This window comes from Mesoplodon densirostris, chromosome 4, assembly GCF_025265405.1.
Source record: "Mesoplodon densirostris isolate mMesDen1 chromosome 4, mMesDen1 primary haplotype, whole genome shotgun sequence".
In the NCBI taxonomy this organism is placed as follows: domain Eukaryota; kingdom Metazoa; phylum Chordata; class Mammalia; order Artiodactyla; family Ziphiidae; genus Mesoplodon; species Mesoplodon densirostris.
The window spans coordinates 127,513,676-127,529,208 of NC_082664.1; the positions used below are offsets into that span (position 1 = coordinate 127,513,676).

A 15,533-nucleotide genomic window follows, 5' to 3' on the forward strand; every position below is an offset into this window, starting at 1 on the left:
CCGCCCCCAGCAGAACCCCCAGGGATCAAGGTGCTGCTCTCTGCAGTCAGAAAGCAGCTGGAGGTGTCTGGGCTCCCCTGACAAGCTGATGGAAGGGTCTGCTGGAAGGCGGACCGGCCCAGCTGTGGAGCATACTGGGACCTCAGCCTAAGGGAAGGGGGAGCAGCTGAGGCCAGGGCTGGGCTGGGGAGCCGGGGGCAGGATACCTAGTGTCCAGTGTACACTGGGGACATTGACCCATTTGAGCTTGTTTAGAAAGTCTGATGGGAGCAGGGGAAGCCAGGCAGCAGGGATGACCAGGTGGGCGTCTTGCTAGCAACTGGGTGAGCAGCTCATTGTGTCTCTAAGTGGAGGTGGTCACTGAGGTCAGGGTCCAGCCTGGTTCCCCAGTAAGAAGTGGGTTAGCTAGTAGGTCCCAGCTGCTCCCCAAAGCTCCAAGCGAGGGACTGTCAAAGTCTTGAGCACAAACCAGAACTCTGCCCAAAAGCCACTTGTACAAATGAGAATGACTCAAGGGCCAGGGCTCCCCCAAGACACACCACATCCCAGGCTTGCAGAGGATGGGCTGTCTGCAGACCACTAACCAGTGGGGCATCTGAAAGGGCTCTTCGGGGCCTGCCTCGCCAGGAGGCCTAGACAAAGCTAAGGCAACAGCTTCAGGGTCAGTGTCTGTGTTTGGGAGGGGCCCAAGGTCCCCACACCCACCATAAAATGAACTCTGTTGTCTACCCTGACAGCGCCCTCTCGCTGGGCATTCGGCCAAGCGGTGGACATGGAAGCAGGGTGGGTGTTAGGAAGTCAGTGGCAGCTCCTCCAAGCTCACCACTGGGGCCCACCTGTCCCCCCAGTGCAGGCCAGTTCCAGGCAGAGAGAAGGTCCCTAGTTGCTTGTCAGAAAAAAAGCACTTCATCTAGATCCCTTCTGAGCAATTGACAGGGTTGATGGTAGCTGCTGATTTCCCAAGCTTACAAAATTGGCAGGGGTGGCAAAGGGGGTTTCTGTAATCCCTCACTGATGGATTAGATGGTGGGACAGATCTCTCAGGAACAATGGATGACCTTGAGAAAATGTGGGTGTCAAATGAAGAGAGAAATAATCTCCCTTCCTCAAACTGCTGCCAGTAAGCCTTCTCAGCACTGGGGTAGTTGATGGAAACTTCGCTGCCGTTGCCTCCCAACTCAGGAGGCCGTAGCATTTGACTGCGTGATAAGAAATTGCCAGGCGCTTTCTAATTACAATTATCATCGTCGTGGCTGTCTCTCTTAATTACTTTCTTATAATTAGCTGTTGCTTTTTCCTCAGCATTTGTGTACTTTGCAGATTTGCTGACATTTGAGAGCCCCAAAATAGGGACATTTGGGAAGGAGGGCAGGAAGGTGAGGAAAACAAGAGAGGAATGGATTCTTTTCAGGCAACCTGATAAATTTGGGGGCCTTTTCAGAAAGAAATTGGGGAAGCCAAAAGATAGGTCATTTTCTGAGCTGATGGGGAAAGAGAGCAGGAGTGAGCATGTAGGGACTGGGCTTTGTGGAACGTCTCCAAGTGTTCCACCTTGGAGGAAGTATTCTTGAAAAGCCACCAAGGCTGCCATTTCATGGGCTTGGGTTTCATTTTAGGAAACAAGCCTGGGTTGAAGCACACCCTTGTTGAATCCTTTGCAGAGTTAATTAAATAACTCGGGTCAGGAGCAGCTTGATTTTCCCAAAAACCAGTGATGCGTTCTGAGCATCCCTGGGCCCCAGGGAGTCTTTACAAAAGTGGATTGTGCTCCTTGACCAGATGGTTGGTTTTCACTCTCTGTTCCTGTTCTTCCTCCACCTCTTCTGATCCCCTGCAGCCCTGTGTACAGAGGAGTGTGTGCACGGCCGCTGTGTTTCTCCGGACACCTGCCACTGTGAGCCCGGCTGGGGAGGACCCGACTGCTCCAGCGGTGAGTCTAAGGTCTTTGGGAGTTGAGCGGGGCCATGGCTCTGGCTGTGGAGGGCCGTGCCGTGTGGATGATGAGTTCTTTGTCCTGGCCTTGGGCTACCTAGCGAGTGTGGGCAGCGGGGAGGAAGCATACCTACCGGATGGTACTTGGGGCAGAGGGTTCTAGGGGTGTGAGGGTCATGGTTTGTGGCGGCCTGGAGGGGCATTGCATGTCGTGTGTATGAGGAATTGTGGGGTCATCTGTACGACTCTGGCTTTTGATGAAACACCTCCGGATAAGGTCTTTGAGGCTTGAAGTGAAATTGAGATGCCACCTAAGGGGGCAGACCCAGGAGGTCACTGTGGTCAAGGCCTGGTCTTCAGCTTTGCTGGTGCAAAGGCTCAGTGGGTGCTCACAGAGGCTCAGGGGACTTATTTATGAGACTGATGGGTACTGGGATGCCTCTGTGTCCCCCAAGGTAGGAGAATGGGATGCTTGTAGGACTGATCACTGTGTTCTTACATCTCTCTGGGTAGACTGTTCACATTCCCTGGGGAAGGCTCTCTGGTGAGCATGAGTGAGACAGATGTTCTTGGGACTGACAGAGTGACTCATAGCAGCACGGGCATCATCTCTCCTGTGGGGCTGGCCACCGAGTGGGCAGGGTACACTGGCAGCTCCTCGGGGAATTCTCTGCCAGGAGCCCAGCTGAAGGCAAATCCTTCTCCTTTGGCTCATTTCCCTTAAATACTCACAGATGAGCCTCTTTCCAGTGGCACATTTTGCAATCAATGGTTGGTTAATGTCATGGTCTTATTAGATTTCCAAGGAGATCTTGATTAATGTTAAAGCCCAATTTTCTTCCTGCTTTGAGCTGGGATAGTATCTTTTTGTGTGTGACTTGAGTAGGTAACATAGCTAAGCTGATCCAGTAGGGGTCTAACCCCCATCACTGACCCATCTTTGGGAGCCAGCTCCCTGTTCCCTGTCCCATAGTGACTGCAATGGCCATAACAACATGGAGAAGGAATGGTGGGTCCACACTGGCCCAATGTGGGGCTCTTGCCCTTTTCCAGTCTCTGCTGGGGTGGAAACGTCTAGTTATGGTCCTTTTTTTCCAAAGGCCTTGATTGGAGCCTCTTTGTCTACCCAGTACATGGGAACATACCAGCCAAAGCAAGCTATTGGATGTGGTTTTGTTTGGGCCTGGGTGGTTACCTGGCTTGGGGAGACCAGGATCTGTTTGGGGTGCTCCAGAGACTCTCTCCAATGTGTTGGGACCTCCAGTGACTGTGGTAGCCTCCTGCTTCCACCTGTTTCCCTGCTTTGAGGTAAGTCACACTGAGCAACAGGGCAGGGACTCCTCCAGACAATGAAAAGTACACCCGAGGAACACGTGAGTTAAAGGAATGTGTTCAAGCAGTCTTTCTGTGAACTCCAGGAAACATGCTGGCCGAAATGTTTGAGAGCTTTTCCCCACCTTGTCTGTGTTTTGTTTTGTGTGACTTTGCCTACAATGAATCTTTAATGGGGAACTATCTAACTTGGATTCTGTGAACGCTGCTGGGACAGGTCTGCTTGCTGTTGCCAGACTATAATGTCAAGCTCAGTCTGTTGGAGGTTGAAATACAACCTGAGTCCCAGGAGTCCTGAGTGCATATAAACCACCAACCAGTGCAAGTGTGTTTGGTGCTCACCGTTTCTGGACTGTGATGATTGGGGGGCCTGGAGGGTTTTTCAGACAGAGTCTGTCTCTCAGGGTTTCCTTCCGGTCTAGTGAAAGAAGTGGAAGGGAGGCGGCCCTTGATCAATGGGAGTAGGGAGTATAGAGTAAATCTTGCCCCTGGAGTGTGTTTACCAAGCACATAGTCTTGTAACTTTACAGTATAAAACCAGGCTGCCCAATTTCCACTCCCAATTCAGTCATCAGACTTGGTGCTGAGCAACCCACAGTGTTTCTTCTTCAATAAATCCACCCTCATGGGTTGAAGAATCACCAGCTCTGCATCTATTCATGGGCATGTACTACTAAACCCTCAGAAAGTCCTAAAAGATAAGTTCCAACCCTCTTTTGAGAGGCGGCAGCATTGAATGAAGGGAATTCATAGATTCTTATCCTCAAAATCATCTGTCTCTAGCTTAAGGCCAGGGCTGGGTGATGGATCTCTATGGCCCTCCTTGCCATGTCTGAACTTTCTCCCAAGGAGCTCAGTGAACAAGGCCACAGACTGTGTGTGGGAAGAAGATCATCTTAGAGCAGTTGATAATAGCCATTGAGACTGCACAGAAGAAACCAGAGTCCCCTTCCATGGGGTCAGGCCTTCAGGTATTAGAAGACAATGATCCCCCCACTCAATTTTTATTCTCCAAGCTCCTTTGTTTCTCACATGACATGGTCTGAACTGCCTTCCCCATCTAGTTTCTCTCCATTGGCTATGGCCTTTGTTCCTTTTAAACGATCATTCCTAGATCTGACCACAGATGCAGGCTTGTATGGAAAAATAACAATAGAGCTAAGTACTCTCTATTGAATTTTCCTGTGCACTAGGACTTTATTCATCTTCTCATTTACTCTTCACAACAACCCTATGATGTGGGAATTAGCCCCATTTTACAGGTGAGAAAGTTGAAGCACAGAGGGGTTAAAGAACTTCCAAAAGGCCCACAGCTAGTAAATGATGAAACTGGGACTGTTGATCAAGTGAAAACCTAGGTCCTAAGCCTGAACACATAATTATTATGTTCTCCTTCCTTCTGAATGCTCAACCTCTGTTAATACAACCTGAGGTTGAAATAGCTTTTGATGAGAAAACCTAGTTGCTCACAGGGGAAGGAAGGATCTGATTGAAAGATGTGGCCCTGAGATATTGTCATGGAGACAGATGAATCAGCCATGGGACACAAATTGTGATTATGTTTACTCCAAGCAATTTGACACTGTTTGCTATTGTGCCATTGGACCCCTGTCTGCCTGCGTGTACTCTGTGGGGCCTGTGTCCATGGAGATGGGTATGCTGATGAGCACAATGTGTATCTCTGGAGATTTCTGAATGGGATCTGTCATTTGCATGTCTAGACATGTGACATCCTTGCAGGGAAGCTTTGATTTTTGTTTAGTCAAAAGCATCATTCTTGTTGGTGTTTTCTTCTGATTCTAAAATCGTACCTGTTCATGTTATAAAGGAAGTTCAAACTGCACCAGAAGTATAGACAAAAAGTTAAACCCACACACCCAGCGATAACCAATTTTGGCATTTGGGTGCTTGCCTTTCCTTATTTCTTGACACATTTGTTCTTAGAGTTAGATCTGGACACAACTTCTATTACTTAGATCAAATGTATGTGCTATTCTGTAACTTTTTTTTTAATTCAACTGTATGTCATACACTCGTTTCCTTGTCAATAAACATGAATCTCCCTTAAAATTTTTAATGGCCTTATAGAATTACATTCTATGGATTACTAAAAGTGTTTAACCAGTCTCTTGCTGATGGACTTTTAGGCTGTTTCTGATTTTTCACTCTATTAGGCCCACTGTCCTTTATCAAAGATCCTTGTGGCCTGTTGGTTTCAAAATTTAGATTTTTTCAGAGTTCAGGAAGGTATATGGTGACTATATCATATGTGACATATGCCTCCAGTGGGGTTTGGTCAGCACCTTGGGATGAAACATAGTAATATTTCTGAAGTGACATATAACTGATCACATCTAGTGATATATAGAAGATATTTAACCACAAATCAGTTCCACAAAGATTTTGCCTCTAAATGAATTTTGGAAAATTAAAAAATAATTCCTTTGGACTCTAGAGATTTTTGGGTTGTTGACATGTGAATAAGGGATTGTGGTCCTGTGTAAAAATGCTGCAGTGATTCTTCTCGTGCATGTATCTTTGCACACATGTCCCAGTTTCTTCTTAGGATAAGTTCCTGGAAGTGGCAGGGAGGATTATAAAGATCCATCATCCTACTGCCTGCCCCTGCCCTGCCCTTTGTGGCTGCCAAGGGATTTATGACTTTGATAGACATGAAGGGGACAAATCCAATAGTAGGATGGGGTGGGGAACTTTTCATTATTTTATAGACTTATAACCCCGTAGCCTAATTTCTTGAAGGCCTGGACGAATTTCTTTCTGCTCCATAAAAGAAGTGAGGTGATGCTGATTTGCCTGGTGGGTAGACATGTCAGCTGTTGTGGATAATGCCAAGATATTAGATGGACCAATATGGGGAAATGGAGTGGCTGCATGCTTGGTCATAAACCTCCATCATATATAATAATGAAGAGTAAAAGGATGAAATGTCAGTTTATACTGAATAAAGACGACAGAGTGACTCTTATTCAACTGCACTAATCTCACAAGTGGAGATGAAAAAAAAAAGTTTTGCTATACTGAATATCTAGCTTTTTAAAGTAATTAGGAATAGTAAAGCACTGACAATGATTGAGATAGAAACATTATTCATAAGTTTTATTTCCACACTGGGCAATGGTCCAGTGTATTTCATTTATGAGGTTTCAGCTCTAAGGAGAAGGACGTGAGCCAATTCCTAAATTAAATATGCCCTGTTAACTTTTATAAATGATACCCAAGAATCAACTTGGAAATTTCAGCCTTCATTGTATTATTTAATTACTGTAGTTCTTGGGTCCCGCTTCTCTGGTCCTCTGCCTCCCTCCCATGGTGATTTGCAGTTTGGGTTCTGGCCTATAGAATGGCATTTTGGTTTTGGTCTCAGGCCTCCCTCGAGGGCTGTGGTAGGCATGGAGAGAATCCCTCCCATTTCTCCATAGTCTCCCACATTCTTAGATTCCACTGAACTGGTTTTATCCATGCGAACAGAGTGTGGGAGAGTAAAAGTCCGCTCCACAGCCTCTTACTATTTGTTGACACTGTCCCCCCTACCCACACCCCAGCCCTCCAGGCCTGATGCTCAGCACAAGACAGGACTGCGGAGCAGGCCTGAGTAATGAATGCAGCAGGAACCAATTTGGGCCACCACCAAGAGTAGCTTCTGCCCAGTCAAATATGTCCTTATCGTGAATGGTGTGTGGGACCCCTGGCTGACTTGGCTTTCAGCTATCCTTGCAGATTAAAATAAAACATTTACCAGCTCAGAAATATGCTTATACTCCTAAACTAGCCAGGGACCGTCTAGGTCAGTCCTTTTCAAACCATGATATATGTTTGCTAGAGATTTGTGGGGTGTGTGTGTGTGTGTGTGTGTGAAAACATACGTAACAGAAAATTTAAAAGTGTACAGTTCTGTGGCAGTAAGAACATTCACACTGCTGTGCGGCGACCATCATTATCATCCATGTCCAGTGCTTCTTCATCTTCCCCAACCGAAACTCTATACCCATTAAACATTAACTCCCCATTCCCCACTCCCGCAACCACCGTTGTAGTTTCTGTCTCTAAAAATTTGACTACTCTAGGTACCACATATAAGAGGGATCATACAACATCTGTCCTTTTGTGACTGGCTTATTTCACTTAGCATAATGTCTTCAAGTTTCATCCATATTGTGGCATGTGTCAGAACTTCCTTGCTTTCTGAAGCTGAATAATATTCCATTGTATGTACATATTATACTATATTTTGTTTACCCATTCACCCATCAACGGACACTTGGGTTGCTTCTACCTCGACTACTGTGAATAATGCTGCTATGAACATGGGTGCACAAATATCTCTTCAAATTCCCACTTTCACTTCTTTTGCATGTATATCCAGAAGTGGATTTCTGGAGCATGTGGTAATTCTATGTTTAATTTTTGAGGAATCACCATACCGTTTTCCACAGAGTCTACATCATTTTACATTCCTATCAGCAAGGCACAGGGTTCAAATTTCTCTTCATCCTTGTCAACGCTTGTTAATTTCTATTTTTATTTTTTATAATTGTCATCCTAATAGGTGTGAAGTGGCATCTCATTGTGGTTTTGGTTTGCTTTTCCCTAATCATTAATGATGTTGAGTCTACTTTCATGTGCTTTAGTGGCCATTTGTGTATCTCCTTTGGAGAAATGTCCATTCGAGTCATCTGTCCATTTTTTTTTCAACTGGGCTGTCTTGTTGTTGGTGCTAAATTGTAGGTGTTCTTTATATTTTCTGGGTGTTAATCCCTTATCAGATATGTGATTTGAAAACGTTTTCTCCTATACTGTGGGTTGCCTTTTCACTCTGTTAAGTGTCCTTTGATGCACAAAACTTTTAAATTTTGATGAAATCCACTTTATCTATTTTTTGTTGCCCGTGCCTTTGGTGTCATATACAAGAAATTATTGCCAAATCCAGTGTCATGAAGCTTTCCCCCTATGTTTTTGTCTAAAAGTCTTATAGTTTTAGCTCATGGAATTAGGTTTTTGATCCTTTTTTTTTTTTTTTTTTTTTTGCGGTATGTGGGCCTCTCACTGTTGTGGCCTCTCCCGTCGCGGAGCACAGGCTCCGGACGCGCAGGCTCAACGGCCATGGCTCACGGGCCCAGCCGCTCCGTGGCATGTGGGATCTTCCCAGACCCGGGGCACGAACCCGTGTCCCCTGCATCGGCAGGCGGACTCTCAACCACTGCGCCACCAGGGAAGCCCTTTGATCCATTTTGAGTTAATTTTTGCATATGGTATAAGGTAGGAGTCCAACTTCAGTTTTTCTGCATGTAGATATCAAGTTTTCCCAGCACCATTTGTTGGGAAGACTTTTGCTAATGATTCGTGAAGCTATAGAGTTAAAATTTTGCACCATGTAATGGCACATTAGTTACCTGAGAAGTGATTTAAACTTTGCTCCTTAGATTAAAACAAATACAGAGGGCTTCCCTGGTGGCTCAGTGATTAAGAGTCTGCCTGCCAATGCAGGGGACACGGGTTCGTGCCCCAGTCCGGGAAGATCCCACATGCCGCGGAGCGACTGGGCCCGTGAGCCATGGCTGCTGAGCCTGTGCGTCTGGAGCCTGTGCTCCGCAATGGGAGAGACCACAACAGTGAGAGGCCCGCGTATCACAAAAAAAATAAATAAATAAAAATTTAAAAAATAACAAATACAGACTTGTTATACAATTGAATGCAGAATTGGCATTTATTTTTTTAAAAATGTGATCACATGAGCCTTTGGTGGACCTTTTGGGGCCATGCTGCTAGGCATCCCTGGAGACAAGGTTATTTTATTTTTATTTATTTATTTATTTATTTTATATACTATTTCATTTATTTGAAGTTTAAAAACAGGTAAAACTATATAGCATTAAAAATTAGGAGAGTGGGGAGGGAGAAAGAGCTGGTGAGTGGGCATAAGAGAGGATTTTGGGTGCCGGCAGTGTGTTCTGTTTCTTTCTTTTTTTTTTTTTTTAAGACTTAATTTTTTTTATTTTACAAATTTAATCAGTTATGCATATACATATGTTCCCATATCCCCTCCCTTTTGCGTCTCCCTCCCACCCTCCCTATCCCACCCCTCCAGGCAGTCACAAAGAACCGAGCTGATCTCCCTGTGCTATGCGGCTGCTTCCCACTAGCTATCTACCTTACGTTTGGTAGTGTATATATGTCCATGCCGCTCTTTCACTTTGTCACAGCTTACCCTTCCCCCTCCCCATATCCTCAAGTCCATGCTCTAGTAGGTCTGTGTCTTTATTCCTGTCTTACTCCTAGGTTCTTGATGACATTTTTTTTTTCTTAAATTCCATATATATGTGTCAGCATACAGTATTTGTCTTTCTCTTTCTGACTTACTTCACTCTGTATGACAGACTCTAGGTCCATCCACCTCATTACAAATAGCTCAATTTCATTTCTTTTTATGGCTGAGTAATATTCCATTGTATATATGTGCCACATCTTCTTTACCCATTCATCCGATGATGGACACTTAGGTTGTTTCCATCTCCGGGCTATTGTAAATAGGGCTGCTATGAACATTTTGGTACATGAATCTTTTTGAATTATGGTTTTCTCAGGGTATATGCCCAGTAGTGGGATTGCTGGGTCATATGGTAGTTCTATTTGTAGTTTTTTAAGGAACCTCCATACCGTTCTCCATAGTGGCTGTACCAATTCACATTCCCACCAGCAGTGCAAGAGTGTTCCCTTTTTTCCACACCCTCTCCAGCATTTATTGTTTCTAGATTTTTTGATGATGGCCATTCTGACTGGTGTGAGATGATATCTCATTGTAGTTTTGATTTGCATTTCTCTAATGAGTAAAGATGTTGAGCATCCTTTCATGTGTTTGTTGGCTGTCTGTATATCTTCTGTGGAGAAATGTCTATTTAGGTCTTCTGCCCATTTTTGGATTGGGTCGTTTGTTTTTTTGCTATTGAGCTGCATGAGCTGCTTATAAATTTTGGAGATGAATCCTTTGTCAGTTGCTTCATTTGCAAATATTTTCTCCCATTCTGAGGGTTGTCTTTTGGTCTTGTTTATGGTTTCCTTTGCTGTGCAAAAGCTTTTAAGTTTCATTAGGTCCCATGTGTTTATTTTTGTCTTTATTTCCATTTCTCTAGGAGGTGGGTCAAAAAGGATCTTGCTGTTATTTATGTCATAGAGTGTTCTGCCTATGTTTTCCTCTAGGAGTTTGATAGTGTCTGGCCTTACATTTAGGTCTTTAATCCATTTTGAGCTTATTTTTGTGTATGGTGTTAGGGAGTGATCTAATCTCATACTTTTAGCTGTCCCTATCCAGTTTTCCCAGCACCACTTATTGAAGAGACTGTCCTTTCTCCACTGTACATTCCTGCCTCCTTTATCAAAGATAAGGTGACCGTATGTCCGTGGGTTTATCTCTGGGCTTTCTATCCTGTTCCATTGATCTATCTTTCTGTTTTTGTGCCAGTACCATACTGTCTTGATTACTGTAGCTTTGTAGTATAGTCTGAAGTCAGGGAGCCTGATTCCTCCAGCTCCATTTTTCGTTCTCAAGATTGCTTTGGCTATTCGGGGTCTTTTGTGTTTCCATACAAATTGTGAAATTTTTTGTTCTAGTTCTGTGAAAAATGCCATTGGTAGTTTGATAGGGATTGCATTGAATCTGTAGATTGCTTTGGGTAGTAGAGTCATTTTCACAATGTTGATTCTTCCAATCCAAGAACATGGTACATCTCTCCATCTATTTGTATCATCTTTAATTTCTTTCATCAGTGTCTTATAATTTTCTGCATACAGGTCTTTTGTCTCCTTAGGTAGGTTTATTCCTAGATATTTTATTCTTTTTGTTGCAATGGTAAATGGGAGTGTTTCCTTGATTTCACTTTCAGATTTTTCATCATTAGTATATAGGAATGCCAGAGATTTCTGTGCATTAATTTTGTATCCTGCAACTTTACCAAATTCATTGATTAGCTCTAGTAGTTTTCTGGTAGCATCTTTAGGATTCTCTATGTATAGTATCATGTCATCTGCAAACAGTGACAGCTTTACTTCTTCTTTTCCCATTTGGATTCCTTTTATTTCCTTTTCTTCTCTGATTGCTGTGGCTAAAACTTCCAAAACTATGTTGAATAAGAGTGGTGAGAGTGGGCAACCTTGTCTTGTTCCTGATCTTAGTGGAAATGGTTTCAGTTTTTCACCATTGAGGAAGATGCTGGCTGTGGGTTTGTCATATATGGCCTTTATTATGTTGAGGAAAGTTCCCTCTATGCCTACTTTCTGCAGGGTTTTTATCATAAATGGGTGTTGAATTTTGTCAAAAGCTTTCTCTGCATCTATTGAGATGATCATATGGTTTTTCTCCTTCAGTTTGTTAATATGGTGTATCACGTTGATTGATTTGCGTATATTGAAGAATCCTTGCATTCCTGGAATAAACCCCACTTGATCATGGTGTATGATCCTTTTAATGTGCTGTTGGATTCTGTTTGCTAGTATTTTGTTGAGGATTTTTGCATCTATGTTCATCAGTGATATTGGCCTGTAGTTTTCTTTCTGTGACATCCTTGTCTGGTTTTGGTATCAAGGTGATGGTGGCCTCGTAGAATGAGTTTGGGAGTGTTCCTCCCTCTGCTATATTTTGGAAGAGTTTGAGAAGGATAGGTGTTAGCTCTTCTCTAAATGCTTGATAGAATTCGCCTGTGAAGCCATCTGGTCCTGGGCTTTTGTTTGTTGGAAGATTTTTGATCACAGTTTCAATTTCAGTGCTTGTGATTGGTCTGTTCATATTTTCTATTTCTTCCTGATTCAGTCTTGGCAGGTTGTGCATTTCTAAGAATTTGTCCATTTCTTCCAGGTTGTCCATTTTATTGGCATAGAGTTGCTTATAGTAATCTCTCATGATCTTTTGTATTTCTGCAGTGTCAGTTGTTACTTCTCCTTTTTCATTTCTAATTCTATTGATTTGAGTCTTCTCCCTTTTTTTCTTGATGAGTCTGGCTAATGGTTTATCAATTTTGTTTATCTTCTCAAAGAACCAGCTTTTAGTTTTATTGATCTTTGCTATCGTTTCCTTCATTTCTTTTTCATTTATTTCTGATCTGATTTTTATGATTTCTTTCCTTCTGCTAACTTTGGGATGTTTTTGTTCTTCTTTCTCTAATTGCTTTAGGTGCAAGGTTAGGTTGTTTATTCGAGATGTTTCCTGTTTCTTAAGGTGGGATTGTATTGCCATAAACTTCCCTCTTAGAACTGCTTTTGCTGCATCCCATAGGTTTTGGGTCGTCGTGTCTCCATTGTCATTTGTTTCTAGGTATTTTTTAATTTCCTCTTTGATTTCTTCAGTGATCACTTCGTTATTAAGTAGTGTATTGTTTAGCCTCCATGTGTTTGTATGTTTTACAGCTCTTTTCCTGTAATTGATATCTAGTCTCATAGCATTGTGGTTGGAAAAGATACTTGATACAATTTCAATTTTCTTAAATTTACCAAGGCTTGATTTGTGACCCAAGATATGATCTACCCTGGAGAATGTTCCATGAGCACTTGAGAAAAATGTGTATTCTGTTGTTTTTGGATGGAATGTCCTATAAATATCAATTAAGTCCATCTTGTTTAATGTATCATTTAAAGCTTGTGTTTCCTTATTTATTTTCATTTTGGATGACCTGTCCATTGGTGAAAGTGGGGTGTTAAAGTACCCTACTATGATTGTGTTACTGTCAATTTCTCCTTTTATGGCTGTTAATATTTCCCTTATGTATTGAGGTGCTCCTATGTTTGGTGCATAAATATTTACAATTGTTATATCTTCTTCTTGGATTGATCCCTTGATCATTATGTAGTGTCCTTCTTTGTCTCTTCTAGTAGTCTTTATTTTAAAGTCTATTTTGTCTGATATGAGAATTGCTACTCCAGCTTTCTTTTGGTTTCCATTTGCATGGAATATCTTATTCCATCCCCTTACTTTCAGTCTGTATGTGTCTCTAGGTCTGAAGTGGGTCTCTTGTAGACAGCATATATATGGGTCTTGTTTTTGTATCCATTCAGCCAGTCTGTGTCTTTTGGTGGGAGCATTTAGTCCATTTACATTTAAGGTAATTATTGATATGTATGTCCCTATTCCCATTTTCTTAATTGTTTTGGGTTTGTTATTGTAGTTCTTTTCCTTCTGTTGTGTTTCGTGCCTAGAGAAGTTCCTTTAGCATTTGTTGTAAAGCTGGTTTGGTGGTGCTGAACTCTCTCAGCTTTTGCTTGTCTGTAAACGTTTTAATTTCTCCATCAAATCTGAATGAGATCTTTGCTGGGTAGAGTAATCTTGGTTGCAGGTTTTTCTCCTTCATCACTTTAATTATGTCCTGCCACTCCCTTCTGGCTTGTAGAGTTTCTGCTGAGAGATCAGCTGTTATCCTGATGGGGATTCCCTTGTGTGTTATTTGTTGTTTTTGCCTTGCTGCTTTTAATATGATTTCTTTGTGTTTAATTTTTGACAGTTTGATTAATATGTGTCTTGGTGTATTTCTCCTTGGATTTATTCTGTATGGGACTCTCTGTGCCTCCTGGACTTGATTAACTATTTCCTTTCCCATATTAGGGAAGTTTTCAACTATAATCTCTTCAAATATTTTCTCAGTCCCTTTCTTTTTCTCTTCTTCTTCTGGAACCCCTATAATTCGAATGTTGGTGCGTTTAATGTTGTCCCAGAGGTCTCTGAGACTGTCCTCTGTTCTTTTCATTCTTTTTTCTTTATTTTGCTGTGCAGCAGTTATTTCCACTATTTTATCTTCCACCTCACTTATCCGTTCTTCTGCCTCAGTTATTCTGCTATTGATCCCATCTAGAGTATTTTTTATTTCATTTATTGTGTTTTTAATCGATGCTTGATTCATCTTTAGTTCTTCTAGGTCCTTATTAACTGTTTCTTGCATTTTGTCTATTCTATTTCCAAGGTTTTGGATCATCTTTACCATCATTATTCTGAATTCTTTTTCAGGTAGACTGCCTATTACCTCTTCATTTGTTAGGTCTGGTGGGTTTTTATCTTGCTCCTTCTCCTGCTGTGTGTTTTTCTGTCTTCTCATTTTGCTTATGTTACTGTGTTTGGGGTCTCCTTTTTGCAGGCTGCAGGTTCGTAGTTCCCGTTGTTTTTGGTGTCTGTCCCCAGTGGCTAAGGTTGGTTTAGTGGGTTGTGTAGGCTTCTTGGTGGGGGGGACTACTGCCTGTGTTCTGGTGGATGAGGCTGGATCTTGTCTTTCTGGTGGGCAGGTCCACGTCTGGTGGTGTGTTTTGGGGTGTCTGCGGACTTTTTATGATTTTAGGCCACCTCTATGCTAATGGGTGGCGTTGTGTTCCTGTCTTGCTAGTTGTTTGGCATAGGGTGTCCAGCACTATAGCTTGCTGGTCGTTGAGTGAAGCTGGGTGCTGCTGTTGAGTTTGATATTGTGTGGAGCTGGGAGGTCTCTTGTGGACCAGTGTCCTGAAGTTCGCTCTCCCACCTCAGAGGCACAGCACTGACTCCTGGCTCCTCAATTTGGGATGATTTGTTGTCTATTCATGTATTCCACAGATGCAGGGTACATCAAGTTGATTGTGGAGCTTTAATCCGCTGCTTCTGAGGCTGCTGGGAGAGGTTTCCCTTTCTCTTCTTTGTTCTCACAGCTCCTGTGTCTCAGCTTTGGATTTGGCCCCGCCTCTGCGTGTAGGTCGCCGGAGGGCGTCTGTTCTTCGCTCAGACAGGACAGGGTTAAAGGAGCAGCCTCTTTGGGGACTCTGGCTCACTCAGGCCGGGCGGGAGGGAGGGGCACGGAGTGCGGGGCGAGCCTGCAGCGGCAGAGGTCGGCGTGACGTTGCACCAGCCCGAGGCGCGCCGTGCGTTCTCCCAGGGAAGCCGCCCCTGGATCCCGGGACCCCGGCAGTGGCAGGCTGCACAGGCTCCCGGAAGGGCGGTGTGGACAGTGACCTGCGCTCGCACACAGGCTTCTTGGCGGCGGCAGCAGCAGCCCCAGCTTCCCACGCCCGTCTCTGGGTTCCGCGCTTTCAGCCGCGACTCGCGCCCGTCTCTGGAGCTCCTTTACGCGGCGCTCTTAATCCCCTCTCCTCGCGCACCAGGAAACCAAGAGGGAAGAAAAAGTCTCCTGCCTCTTCGGCAGCTCCAGAGTTTTCCCGGATTCCCTCCCGGCTAGCTGTGGCACATTAGCCCCCTTCAGGCTGAGTTCTCGCCGCCAGCCCCAGTCCTCTCCCTGCGCTCTGACCGAAGCCCG

General features: G+C 43.7%; 1 protein-coding gene across 3 annotated transcripts in view; it reads left to right on the forward strand.

Moving 5' to 3' along the window:
* Positions 1-15,533, forward strand: part of MEGF11 (multiple EGF like domains 11) — a 385,575-nt gene that overhangs the window by 190,351 nt on the left and 179,691 nt on the right. For all 3 annotated transcript variants that reach the window (XM_060095218.1, XM_060095217.1, XM_060095219.1), the window contains one exon: positions 1,838-1,930. In XM_060095218.1, the coding sequence (XP_059951201.1) occupies positions 1,838-1,930 (93 nt within the window). The remainder of the gene's footprint in view (positions 1-1,837; positions 1,931-15,533) is intronic.